At 37.0% G+C, this 14486-nt stretch overlaps 1 protein-coding gene across 1 annotated transcript in view; it reads right to left on the reverse strand.

Moving 5' to 3' along the window:
* The window catches only part of LOC122808435 (trypsin-like), a 187505-nt gene that overhangs the window by 19262 nt on the left and 153757 nt on the right, over nucleotides 1-14486 (reverse strand). Inside the window, exon 3 of the mRNA XM_044079398.1 lies at nucleotides 1500-1696. Within this exon, the coding sequence (XP_043935333.1) occupies nucleotides 1500-1696 (197 nt within the window). The remainder of the gene's footprint in view (nucleotides 1-1499; nucleotides 1697-14486) is intronic.

Here is a 14486-nt window from a genome sequence, read left to right on the forward strand (position 1 = left end):
AAGGATTAAAAATACTTCGAGTGCATTAATGCGCTACTCCATTTTATAATTCATACATATTATATACATATTCTTAAATAGTTGTAACTCAAAATGTAGACTACAAATTTGGTAGAAAAAAATTGGGGGTGTAAAAAAAGAGAATCACAAATGAAATATGTGTGAATCACATAACTGAATTTAGTTTTATATATGGTAGGGAAACAGGAATGAGCAGGGAAATTAAGGTTTGAATGAAAAAGTGCTGTTTGGGAAGATGTGAAAGACTGTATTATAGTAGATGGTGTGAATATGCAAGTGTCTGTGTCTTAGGGTTAGAGTAAAGGTTAGGTAAGGTTATAGATTCAGTGCTGTGCGTATTTTGTGTCATGTATGTTGTGTGTCCTTCTGCAGTGGTGCTATTAGAAAAAGCTATTTTAGTAGCATAATATGTAGGTTTAGGGGCAGAAACAGGGTTAGGGTTAGCACATGAGTAAAATGGTGCATGGGTGTGAAGTAAGTCCCCCTGCCAACCTAACTAACTCTGCCTCACCAATAACCCTACACATTGTTATGAAAAACTCTTTCCTTAACAGTACCAATACTAACATGACAATTAACCATTGTTTTGCAGCCAGGGTTAAATGATATATAGTTTTGTTTTGTTTTTTAAAGCAGACAGAAATATTCAGTGCTTTGTGATTCAATCTTGAGTCATTCAGTATTTTGTGATTCTCTCATTTAAGTTTTCTACCTTTTATGAAAATACAAACACATACTTATAGATGTGTGTGTGTGTGTGTGTGTGTGTGTGTGTGTGTGTGTGTGTGTGTGTGTGTGTGTGTGTGTGTGTGTGTAAAATAAAGTTGCATATTACATTTTGTAATGATCTGCACTGCAATTGAGCTAAATGACACTTCAATCATATTTTATATATATATATATATATATATATATATATATATATATATATATATATATATATATATTTATATTGTCACATGGACATAAACACAAGTCATTTTCACTAAGTAATGCCTCCAGCACAGTTTGTACAGTGCACAGAATGAATGAAAGCTATTTTCATCTCTCTATAGCAGAGATGTGATGTGGAAAGGTAATAAGGGCAGCACTGTAATTGGACGGAAGTCAGATGCAGGTACATGGTTGTGATTGTATACCATCAAATGTTGCTAAAAGCAGAAAAAAGTGCTTGTCTTTCTAGTCCAGCTTTTTAATGTGCTCTGGGTACTCTTTAATATGCCATCATATATATCACACACACACATACATACACACACACACACACACACACACACACACACACACACACACACACACACACACACACAATGAACAAGGCTGAAATATAGTAATATAGTGATAATTTCAACTAATTTGATAACTTGCTATTTATTCAAAATTTTATTTTTAATCACACAAATCCTAATGTTTCATTAATTTACTAACAGTCAGGATTCTGACTGTCCAGAGAGCAAGACTGTAAATGCAACACTTACGGAAGGCTACAGTGTGCAGCTGAGATGACCCAGTTGGCACTAAGAAGGGAACCTCCACACACATGCCCTCCTGTGTTTGAATACAGAGAGACTTGCCAGGGAAGAGAGTGGGGAATGCACTCGTAACCACCAATAATTCGATCATCTGCCACTAGATGGAGAGATATTAAGAATAAAAGGCAAATATTGAGCTTCCTCTTTTTATGCACAGATTTTGCAAATATATTTAATTTAATTTTATAGCGATTAGCTACACGTGGATGTAAAACTAATGCATTTTCCAGTTCTTAGTACAAAAATCCTTAACTCCATATTTTCTCCACTTGTTTAGTGAAATACATTTTTAAATAGCAAATCTTATCATTTCTAGGTGAAATAGCTACATCTACTGAAATATGCATCCATCAGTGAAAGTTTGCATTCTAACCACATATGGAGCTGCTCTTGGATACCAAACATCTTATCTGTCCACTTAAGTTCCCACCTGACATAGCTATACATAGGTAGAGTGCACATTGCTCATAGTTTTAGTTAACAAGCTCAACTGGCCACTGAGGAGCTTGATGCCCAGGATCTCATATCCCTTGCAAACACTTGTAGGTGTCCTTGTAGTCATCAAGTTCCTTTATGAAGGTATGAACCGAAGGCTGAATTTAATTGAGACAAGGATCTTATTTCATAGGGATATTAGTTTATTTTTTTAAGGCCCAGTATCATGTATTCAGGTCATCCTGGTGGTATGTTATTCAAAGAGCTTCAAATACTAAGGCATCCATTAATGCTCTGCATTTTAATGATATTTCTCCTCTGAGAAGGTGGTGAGGTTCAAAGATGAGAGAGATGATGATGCATTCTTTGGCTGTTACACTATCCCTGAAGATTTAATTTTCTGTGAGTAATTTTTGTACCTACCTGTTCAGGGTATGTTTTCTTCTGTGTGTAAAACATACTGAATTAAACTTAATTATTCAGTTCACTACCTATTTTTCAGGTCTAGGTGTTTGTTAAGCAGTAGCCTTGCTTATATCAGGTCACAGTTTAGTCATTCCAGTAAAGCATCACATAACCCATAGTTTGTTAAGCAGTAGCCTTGCTTATATCAGGTCACACTTTAGTCATTCCAGTAAAGCATCACATAACCCATATACCTGTACCCAATTCTAAACAGAATATTATTATCCATATTTGTGAACTCTCGTTCATTTTATCCTCCCAATGCGTTGTCCCTAGTTTGACCTAGGTATTTACAGATCAGGGAGTATAGAAGACATATCTGTACAACTAGAAAGACTTACTCACAACAGAATATACTTGCTAGTAATGGAAAAGCAAGCTAAAAAGAAAAAAAGTTTAGTTCCTTTTGTAGGACCTTAAGAAAAATATTACAGATTTGTTTCACAAAGGAAACAATAGCATTATGGATGCTGTAGTAATTCTCACTATCTATAAAGGTGCTAGAATGGTTTTAGTACACATAGTTTATAAGTTCCTACAAAGCTTATGTCCAAGGACTTCACTAAAAATGTTAACCGTATCTCACAGTTTTGGTGGAACATTAGTGTACTCTGTTGAGTTTCTCAGACATAGCCCAAGTAAAATTTGTCTCACTTTCTCCGTGATCCAAATAGCCTTTAAATGTTGTGAGGTAAATCCACTGATATGAAAGGGGAATCTATTGAAAAAATGGAGGATATATTTGATTGGTAACTTTTTCAGCATCCAGTATTATTAATATGACGGCATATGTCCAGCTTCCTAGATTAGAAGTTTGCCTTACAACAGATTCTATTAAGATGAAGCAGCTCAAAAAACTGAGGACATTCTTAGCACAGAAGGTAAAACAAAGTTCACTTCCCCAGGAGCCTATACACCACTGACTAGATTACTAGGGCTTTTAAATTAGGAGTAGCTAAAGATACCAAGTCTCAAGAACTTTCTGCTGAGAAAACTTTGAGATCTCTGGAGCTGGTTTAGGTGGTTAGCAAAGTATAAGCTGTGAAGTGGATATTACATTTAATGTGAAACGTTTATTCTATATTAGTTTGTGCTAAGTGATTATACTGTAACTTAACTATCGTATGCTGCTTTGGAATTTTTATCTGCTACCTATTGCCTACTATAACTAGTCATGGCTGAAAAACTAGGGACCAGTTTTCTTACCCAGTTAACAAAATTAAATGAACAAATGAATAAATAAAAGAAAAATGTGCAAAATAGAAGGGTTTTCTAATGACGACATAGATGTAGTAGTCAAAGGGGAGTGTTTTAATTAACACAGGTAACAATGATCAAGTGTAAAGTGGATACATTTGAAGTCATCAATTTGGAACTCCCTGATCACTTTTCCATAGAAAACATCTTTGACACTGACTTCCTATGTAACCTGTGGCAGTGATCCAAAACATTTAGACTTTTTGAAACTCCTGACATTTTGGAGCTGGGGGACTTGCTGCCCTTAAAAAAATATATTGTTTATGGTTAGTTTCATTGATTACAGATGTGGCATATCTGTTTTTTCCATTTGAATGTGCAAAAATGGCAGATAGTTGAACTTCTCGATTTTACGCTGATTTGTATTTGTTTGTTTGTCTGGATTCCAATTTGACTGCTTGAATATTTACTTACTGGCAGTTTTCATGTTGGGACCTCTTGGATCTGAATTGTTCCAATTGGGTTTTGCCATTTTATTTGCATTGCCTATGCTAAAAACTCTGTTTGTGGTCCTCGGTTGCTATGAATCATTGAACCATCGAGACATGGCATTCTTTTGCATATCATTTCCTGGTTTCTTTTTTTATACGATATTCATCTGTTTGAGAGACAAACTTTGCTTGTTATACTTTTCAACTCTTACAGCTCTGTTACATTTTTATAACATTGTTGCTTTTCTTACTGTGCTTTATAACTTTGCTGTACTGGACATTGAGGAGATGCTGAATTGGTCTGCCTTTTTATCGATATAAACCAGCAAAGGCAGTAACTTCCAAGAAATTGAGTACTGATAACCAAAACAAGGAGGTGGCGTATAGCAAAAGGATACTAAGTCTTCACCGAATCCCAATGGCAATATTTAATAAAATGTAGAATAAAACTTGTGCTAAGCACTTTCATCCATACAAGACTTCATCAGAGCATAAGTTTCCAGTAAAAAGTCATACTTTAAATAAACTGGTCAACCAGTCGCAAAATGGGTTAAATTATAGTTGTACAAAAACAGTTAAAAGCAAAAGTAGCTAATATTCACTGTGAAGTACATCCAAAAAAGTTTTTGCCACCAATGTTTGCATGTGTAAGTTTATAAATTTTACATTTTGATAGATCTCAATCTCAAAGCTTTATTAAAATATATTTTAAGCCTGATTTTGTGGTGGCATTCAAACTTATTTGCCATATTAATTCACAATACTCCAACAAAATTTTCCAGTCACTACCCCTAGGCTCAACTGCCCCTTTATTGATTACATCAAGTTTAAACAGTATTAGACTTTCAATGTCATTGTAGTATTCTGTTTTTTTTTTTTTTACTTTGTTATATCTTTAAGTGCTTAAGAACCACTATAATAAATTTGAAGTTGAACTTGCAGTTGAATTCTATTCATTAAATTTGGTCTCTATAAAACATAGTAGATAACGCTTTCTGATGATTCCCCAAAATAATGGAAATCCAGAGATGTACCTTAAAGAAGAATTGTTGGGAAATATTTTGAACAGCCTGAAAAAGCACCTTCGGCTTCTTCAGACTGAATGAGAGACTTAGATTTCAGTAAACATTCAAAAAAAATCTATGAAAGTCAGTCCTGTTGTATACAAAAGTGGTAGAGTCAACAGCATTGTTTATCTGCAAAGACATTCAAAGTTGAAAGGATCAGCTTCCATTCTGTGCTGTCTATATGTTAATTCCAGAAAACAATCTTTCTTAAATAATGTTTGGCAGATTAAAAAAAAAAAAAACAGACTGGACTGCTAACACATCCTTAATCCATCCCACTTGAAAGCTAATTGTGTTTACCTTTCAACCACTATACAGAATACTAGATATCATCTTGTAATGCTGTATCGTCTATGCACTGATGAATTTGTAAGGACAGCCAAATACCATACATGATTTCCAGAGCATTTTAAAGCTAATGGAACTAAAATGGCTTGCTCTGCTTACTTAAAATTATCTGCAAATCCTGACCAAGCATCTTTTAACTAAATGTGTGTAGTTTGGCTAATAATGCATTAAAACCAAATTTGAAATAAAAAATAGGTATTTAATCCAGCAACAACATTTAATTTTGGCAGAATTTCACTTATTAGGAAGTAAAGGGACCAGTGACTGACTAGTTATGTTAACAATTTAGTGAGAATGAGGTTGCTGCAATTGACAAAATGGAAAGGAATTGAAGGATTATTTGATTCTGGGAATGCATTTCCTATACTTCTTCTTTCGGCTTTCCCAGTTAGGGGTCTCCACAGTGGATCACTTGTCTGCTCATGATTGGCAGTGTAGTTTTATGGTGTTGAGTTGCCAGCCTAGCGCCCAACCTTCCACAGAAGGCACACACATGCACACACCTAGGGCCAATTTAGAGTGTCCAATTCACCTACAGCATGTCTTTAGGATGTGGGAGGAAACCAGAGCACCCAAAGAAAACCAACACAACCACAGGGAGGACATGTAGACTCCGCACAGAAGGTACCCCAGCTGAGGATCGAACCAGAGAACCTCTTGCTGTGAGGTGGCAATGCTAACCGCTGCACCACCGTGGCCGCCCAATGCAGTTCCTACACTTAAGGAACCTTATGGCTACAAGCATAAAACCTCTGACAAGAGAGAGAGATGGAAGTAATGTGTGCTCATGGTGTATCCATGAACTAACCTCGAAAAAGGGCATATAAAAATAAATTTAAAATGGGTGGCAAAAGCCAAACACATTCTGGCTAGGCTTATAAATGCCCTAGGGCAGATAGCCTAGTATGAACCTATGAACCTATCCTATAGAAGACAGACATTCAAACACTGTTTGGTAAAATACTGCATCTTGTAGCTTTATTTATCTTTATTTATTTATTGACATTTACTTACCAGAAGAGTCTGTGTATGGAATCCCATTTTTAGTTTTTAGTTGAGGCCTGCTGAGAAACGTCCCACAATCTGTGCAATAATGATGTAGTACTTTGCAATAATGATACAATAATGCACTATTTAGTGAAGATCCAAAAAGGTAAATACAAAGCTTGGTTTCAACAGACTACAAGGCTAGCACTATTTACAGTTTTATCTAATTATTACAACATACATAAGGTATGACATTAAAAGGCTGTAGTAACTAGGTCAGAGACATAGGAAAATCAAAACAGACTGCTGAGACAATAAAAGGGGAAAATCAAACAGTAAAAGTCAAGACAATGCGAAAAATCAAAATACTGCTTAAGTATTAAGAAGGTGATGAAAGAATTCAGTACAAGGAAGGTGATGAAGGAGAAAATGAAAGATGGAGGAGTTATTGCTGAAGTATTAGTAGGATGATGACAAGCATTTCATGTAAGAATGTGAATGAGGGGAGGAGTAGAGTAGAGCAGGGAAGAAGAGCTGATAAGGAGAGAAAAGTAAGTGCAGATGAGAGGGAGAGAGTGAGACTGGTGGAAGAGAGAAGGGGAGACAGAAAAAATAGATATATGTACTGATAGCTCCTTATTTAACCTATCATGAAAATAGATGAAGACTCCCCCAGTTGAAAGCACTGTTGAAATTGCTGGGGAATACAACACAAGGTTAGATACCTGAAATATATCCAGGCTGCAGAGTAAGAATGGTGGAGTGCAGCAACAGCAGCCTGACACCTTACTAAGAACACACTGTTCTAAATATAATCCTAGTCAAAATGGGTGAGAGTAACACCAGTGAGACAGTTCAAAATTCACACCACTGATAAAGAAAAAGGAATAAGTGTAGAATACTCAAAAAGAACTAAAATCTGCTTAATTAGAATGAATAGAATAACCATTCTGTTATCAGTAATCTATTTACAGAGTCTAACCAGAAAACCCTAGCTGTTTAATTAGCAAAAGTTGTCACAACAGAAACCTGAATAAAAGTCTGTGTTTACAGAAAAAAATAGCAATTAAGTTATTGAAAGCCATTATTAGAGAAATTGACAGAGACAGATGTGTTCATTGTCTGAAAATGCTTAAAGACAGTACAAAATCAGAAAAGGAGGAATCCTTACTGTATGATACGGAACCTTGTCAAAGTGTTCAAAAACAAAGCAATGAAGGATCCCTGTATAGAAACAGAGACGATAGAAACCCCTAATGCCAAACTCATTAAGGGGTAAAAAAAAAAATAGAACCTGAATAAAGTCCTAGTTTTTCCTCTGTAAGGTCAAAACAGAGGGCTAGTCAGAAACAAGACTGTCAATAGCAGGTAAAACAAAAGTTAATACGGAAGAAGTTACTGAGGTAAACTTAAGAAATTACCAAACCAAAATGTAAAAGTCTGCCCTCTAGTGGCAGGAGAGGGCTGATTTCACCCATATGAACTGGGAATTTATTTTATTTTTATTTATTTTACATTTGTTTACCGGGTTAGTCCGACTGGATACATATCCCTTTTCAGCAGAGACCCGGGGAGAAAAGCTCCACATATGAGAAGAAACAATAAACACTACATAAAACAACATAAGCAGCAATAATAGTATACAGAGTTCAGAGGTACTTATTAACAAATACACTATATTCAATATTCAATAGCACAAATACATGATGAGTAAATACCCAGATATACAGGTAGGTAATAAGTAATGAGGTTTGAGCTTAAGATACCAGGGAGAAGGATATAAGATCTTAAATAGGTCAATTCTATGGTTATAGGAGGGGGGCAGTCTATGAGGGACAAACGTGTTTGGAGAGTAGGTTTAAAGGGATCTAGAGAGATTTAAGGTGAAGAGTCCTTTGGATAATTGTATGTGAGTGGTAGGGAGTTATATGGTCAGCCAGGATTGAAACAAGGGCATAGCCAGTGGGACTTAAGTAGAGACTTGAGACTAGTTTTAAACTGGCTGAGGGAAGTTGTCAGTCTTAGGTTATTAGGAAGGGAATTCCAGAGCCTTCCAATAGAATTTGCATAGATAGCATCACCTCCTGAGTTATTTGATTTCATGGTATGTACCAGGACACTTTTAGAAGATCGGAGGCAGTTAAGATTGGAGTAGGGGGTCAGGAGTTTGTTCAAAGAGGGTTTTTTTCCTGGTTCCTTAATTATTTTAAATGCTTCCGTAAGTTGGTTGAATTTAAGAAGGTTAGGTAATTCTAACCATTCAAGTTTCTTTAAGTTGTGGCAGTGATGGGTGAGCCAGTGACAAATCTAGCGATATGGTTATAGACAACTGACAGTTTGTTGAGCTCATTTTTATTGAGGAAGGATAGGACAGGGGAGGCATACAGAAGGGTGGAGAGAAGATGTGACCGTGCTATAGTTAGTTTGGTATAAGTTCTTGATTCTGTACAAGGAACCTAGTTTCTTGTTTACTGTTTTAATCGTTTGACTAATGTGAACATCGAATTTGAGCTTGAATTGCTGGTGGAAATCTCATTGCATGCTTACCTGATTTGCCTTAGGACATAGTTAGTGTAAAACTGCCTTTTTTTCCTGATTGTATATAAAACTCGGCATTGCTCAAAGCTGCTCTTTGTGCAGGGGCATTTACTGGTGCCTTACATACAATAATCAGACAATGACATTTCCCCATAAAAACTACCTCAGAACCTTATCTCAGTCCCACATTACTCACAGGGTTACTAGTTTGCTCAGTGAACAGCATGTATAACACTAGGACTATTGCTGGTCAGAGCATTTGGATGGGGTGGTGGAGAGCATCACTAGTTAAGGTAGCTGCAAATTATACCAAGTAAATACCCTTCACCTGTCCAGTTACAAACACCTTCCCCTCCCATCCCTTGCAAGTACACATTAGGACCTGTAACCATGGAAGGGCACTTCTGCTACCTCTTCATCCAGCTTGGTGGACATGGGCATTCTGAGCCAATTTAATGATTGCCTCACGTACACCGACAAACACTTGATTCTCAAGCAAGCAAACACCTTATGAGAGAAATGTTGTTAGACTTTGACACTGGTGACTAGACTCACAAAGAAACACAAAAAGCAACAAACAGGTTGTCAGAGACTCACACACATCACTCACCACACCCATAAAAGACCACACATAGACCCACGTATGCAAAGGTGTTCACATTTAACTTACCCAAACCTCAAAGGCCTTTCATTCATAGTCCTCATAAACTTTGCATGCACACAAACAACACTATTCCCATCACAACATATAAAGCCACATCTCATTGTGTCTCATCTACCAATCCCATAAGGTGAAACTCTCCACAACCCAATATTCTGTTCATAGGAGACTCCATCGTGAGACACACTGATGTCCCACTTACAAGGCCAATAAGGAGAAGGTTACAGTTATTTAACTGTCAGGGCTCAGGATCTGCCAGATCATGCAAGCACTCAGGTAACTTAACCCTCAATACTAGAATGTTTCAGTCATAGTCCATGTAAGTGTGAATGACCTGAGATATACCTCTTTGGACTATATGAAAAGAGACACAATTGAGCTCTCAGAATGGGTCACAGGCAGGTATGGCCTAGCACTGAGCAGCATTCTATCATCTCCAAGGATGATGCCACAATACTAGCAGAAAATGATAGACTTTAACAATTGGTTTAGCTACTGCTGTCATTCCAAAGGGGTCCAGCACTTGTCAGCCTGGAAGGACATGGTTGACAGGCCATTCTGCTTTGTCAGGAATGGTCTTCACCTGTCACCTCTGGGCCTTTGGATATTAACCAAAAACATTATCCACCCCTACAGCTCCTTTTTAAGGCACTACCAAACCTTCCAGCATAACAAAACATACTCAGGACCAGCTAAAGGTATTACTGCTCAATGCTAGGAGTCTCAGCAAGAAACTATATTCCACAGAAGCTGTCCTCACCTTGAACAAAGTTGACAACTGTACAGTTACAGAAACATGGTTAAAACCAATAAAATCACTTGGCAGTGCATAGCTATAATGCCTTTGATATGTTCTGACCACTCACTGAACATGAAAGAGCAAAAGGTGGAGGTGTATCGATCTACACAAAGAATAAACATACCTTAAGGTTGGTCACACAGTGTGACATGCTGGAGCTATTCCATGTCCAACTAACCATGGGAAAAGTCCATTAGCATATTTTTGCTAGCTACAGGTCCTCCACAATGAGCCAGGAAACACATACATAATACCTGAAGTTACTAGAATCACTCACCATCCAGACCAGTACTATGCTCATGGGTGATTCTAACTACCCCTTCATTAATTTGGAGGCATACACGACCACTAACATGCAGGGCCAAAATGTTCTTGACTTGTAAACTCAAATACCCTGGAGCAGCTAGTTTGCACTCCCAATAGGGTACAAATATCCTAGATCTGGTACTCATAAATATGGGAGAGTGCTGCACCCCCCGTGTAATGTCATCACTGGTAAAATCAGATCACAAAGTGGTCCCCTTGAAATAAAAGATAAATCTAGTCTCCTATCTACTCCCAAAAAACTTTAAAACCTTTCTAAAGGTAAAATACCCCCTATTAAGGGATGACATAGCTAGTTTCCAGGCTCAACCAAATCCAAAAAACACAGAAACATATGCAGAGGTGTACACAAAAGCCCTGTACGACCATACAAATCCCTGCATAGAAATGGCAGTACAAGATCAAAATAAACCCAAGTCAAACCGCAGAAACAAGCCACCCTTATAGACCCATGGTATCAGTAAGTTGTACAACAAATGAAATAAAATCCTGGTCAAGAAGTAAGAGAGAACCTTCACAAAAGAACAAAATGTCCCTCATTAGTCCAAAAAGTGAATCAAGGTGTGATGATGTGAGGTGCTGCCATCTGTACCAGGGAGAATAAGGCAGTGCATGTGTGACATATGCCAGCATGGTTGGCTTGAGTTTTGTAAATAATTTTGTATTGAGCGGACTTGTGCAGATGCTTGCATCAAAAATGTATCAACAGTGTTATTATAATTGATTAAATGTATATGTTTAAACAAAAAATCTGGAAAGAAAGAGTAGAAGTTTTTGAAATGGTTATATACCTTTTAGATATTGCAACAGATCTTAGTATAGCTCTGAGTGTGTATTGTACCAGAGTCAGGTAATCAAATGTGATGTCATTCTATAACCAGCACTGAGAGGATGGAACTCTCACAGCAGTCTGTTTTATTTTGTTTTCTTTGGAACCTGATATAAAGATCAATGACAGTTATCACAGTAATTTAGTTTAGTTAAATCTATCAGACAGTCATCACTTTGCCTTGTGGAAGTAACCATCGCAGCATCTAATCTTTCCTTGCTGTATTAATTAAGTTAGCTAGGAAACAGTTATTCTTTTGACAGCCAGGAAATACAATGATATTTGTTAAGTAGTGTTTTTCTGCATCTATTTGAATCTGTCCAGCTTTGTTATTTTTTATTTCTCCTGTGATTGAAACTCTGGTGTTTATTATACTTGGGTGTTTAGTATTCTTATGTTTTCTATTTTATTATTTAGTATTAAATATTTTATACCTTTCATTGTGGGTGGTCTTTTAGAGATTACTTTTAACATCTTGAGAGTAATTGTGATTATTTTAGTGATGTCTTGGCCACTCTGAAAAGCCTTGCTGCTTTGCTTACACTCTACCATTTATATTAGTATTGATTTTACTCACTATAATTGGATACTCTTATAAGAGGCTTAGAGTGGTTGACTGGTGGCAATGTAGTTACCTTATAGTCTGGACAGAAAGGGTACAGCAATTGAATCTCTACCAGCCTTTCCCAGGAGTGTGTATGTGTGTGAAAATCAAATACTCAGGTGTGGATGTGTCACCTACTTGTAACTGGGACACAGTGCTCCAAAGTGAGTCTTATTTTGGATCTGAAGAGACAAAAAGTCCATTCCCAGGTCTGAAGTATGTTCCCTGTGTGCTCTTGGGGGAACTGAGCTCGATGCACAGAGCTGCATTTGAAAATACTGTGTAAATCCATTCCTGTTTTTAGTGACTGTCTCTCACTGGTGTCAGTGGTGAGGACTGAGGCTCCTTGATTACTGGCCTAAGGTAGAGAGGCCATCACACAGAGATCTAGTCAGGTCTCTGAAGAAACACATATATTAAAAGATCTTACATCTGAGAATTCATGGGTAATGAGGCCTGACAAAAGGAGTAGGATCATTTTGAGAAGTTTCACTATGTATAGCATAAAAATGCTTACTATGTTACATGATGACCTAAGTTATGAATTAATCTCTATAAATGAGGTTAATTTAGCCTATTGTAATATTGATATTTTTTTTGAAGATTTAAAAATGACTGAGGACATTTGTAACATAGTTTTTACATTTTTGAAGGTATAATATGTAGTAATTCGATGTATTCTTGTTATCCCGAAAATACACCAGGATGTCAATGATCCACCTCTAATACCCATTATTTCTGCCAAAAGCAGTAAATCTGCACCATTGGCAATTTATGTAAATCATATGTTAAAAGGTGTTTTGAAAAATGTCCTTATGTAATTCAAGATTTATGGCATCTATTAGATCAATTGAGGGATAAGAAATGTAAAAAAGGAGACTATTTTAGTGATGGCTGTCATCAAAGATTTATTCACACATATCCTGCAACCGTTGTGCATCAATGTGTTGTGGCATATTATTAGCAATAATTTATGTATCAGAAGAAAATATTGATCAGGTATGTGAATATACTAAATTCATATTGAAGAATGATTTCATATTTGAAGTAGAATAATTCCATCAAAGAATGGGTGTTACTATAGGAGAATCAGTGGCCTCCTATATATGCAAATTTGGTTTTATGTTCCTAGGACAAGTTTTATTTTTATTTTTAATGAGCATTTTAATAATGTCTTATTCTATGCACCAGTTTGTTCAGGTACATCTTCAGCATTTAGGGCAGAGAGAAGACGAGAGTGGGAGGTTAGAAAGGGGATGGGGTGGGTAAGGATGTTAAGGCAGGGATGAAAGGGAGGAGTTAGGTTGAGTTTGGAAAATGAAGGGTTAATGTTACAAGGGAAAATCTGGAATAAGTGAGGTAGGTGTAGGGTGGGGCTTAGAGGATTTATGTGTGAGTAGTTGTGACAGGGATCAGATTTAGGTGTGATCTTGCTTCTGCAAGGATTCTGTCCATGGTGACCAGTAGGTACTTATGGAACAGGTAGGCCTTGAGTTAAATTTGGTAAGTATGGTGGGGATTAATGATTAATTAATTTTTTTTTGTCTCTTCTTCAAGGGTCTGCCAGTTTTGTAACTTTGCAGTGAGTAGTATTCATGCAAGTATCTTTGGCTTCTGCTCAAAGATCGGATTCTGGATGTTTTTTTTTTTTGGCCTGCATGATTATTTAGTTTAAGCATTGTTATTCTGCCTTTTACAATAAAAGTGACTTTGCTGACTGGAGATTGGGGAGTTGGCATAGTGTTGCTTATGTGCCGGGGTCAGCATTTTTACTGTTGTTGACAGTTTTGTTGAATTGGCCATTTTCAGATCCCCCCTTTGTTTTTCAATTTTTTGCTTTCCCTCATTGCTAGTAACAGTATAGGTTGCTTGTAGAACTTCTTTTTTTGCGTGTTGTCATAGCATTTTGTGCCCAGGTCTGGCAGTCATTTGTGTGCAGGGCATTTGTTTCTTTAGTGGTAGTGGTTAGGCTGTGGTTAGGCATAGTTCTATTGCTGAGGGATTTCCCAGTGTAGGTGGGATGTTATCCAAACTCAAAGTGCCTTGCAACTAACGGCTTCTGTGCAGTGAGTCATTATCTGTCATGATGGCTAGGCAGACGTGGGCTCTGCTTCTGGTTTTCTTCAGCATGGTGGCTGCACTGTTGAGGCATACGGTATCAGTTGTCAGGGGAAGCTGGGGTTTGTGG

This window comes from Protopterus annectens, chromosome 8.part0 (genome assembly GCF_019279795.1).
Source record: "Protopterus annectens isolate FY-2018-M chromosome 8.part0, PAN1.0, whole genome shotgun sequence".
Taxonomy (NCBI): domain Eukaryota; kingdom Metazoa; phylum Chordata; order Ceratodontiformes; family Protopteridae; genus Protopterus; species Protopterus annectens.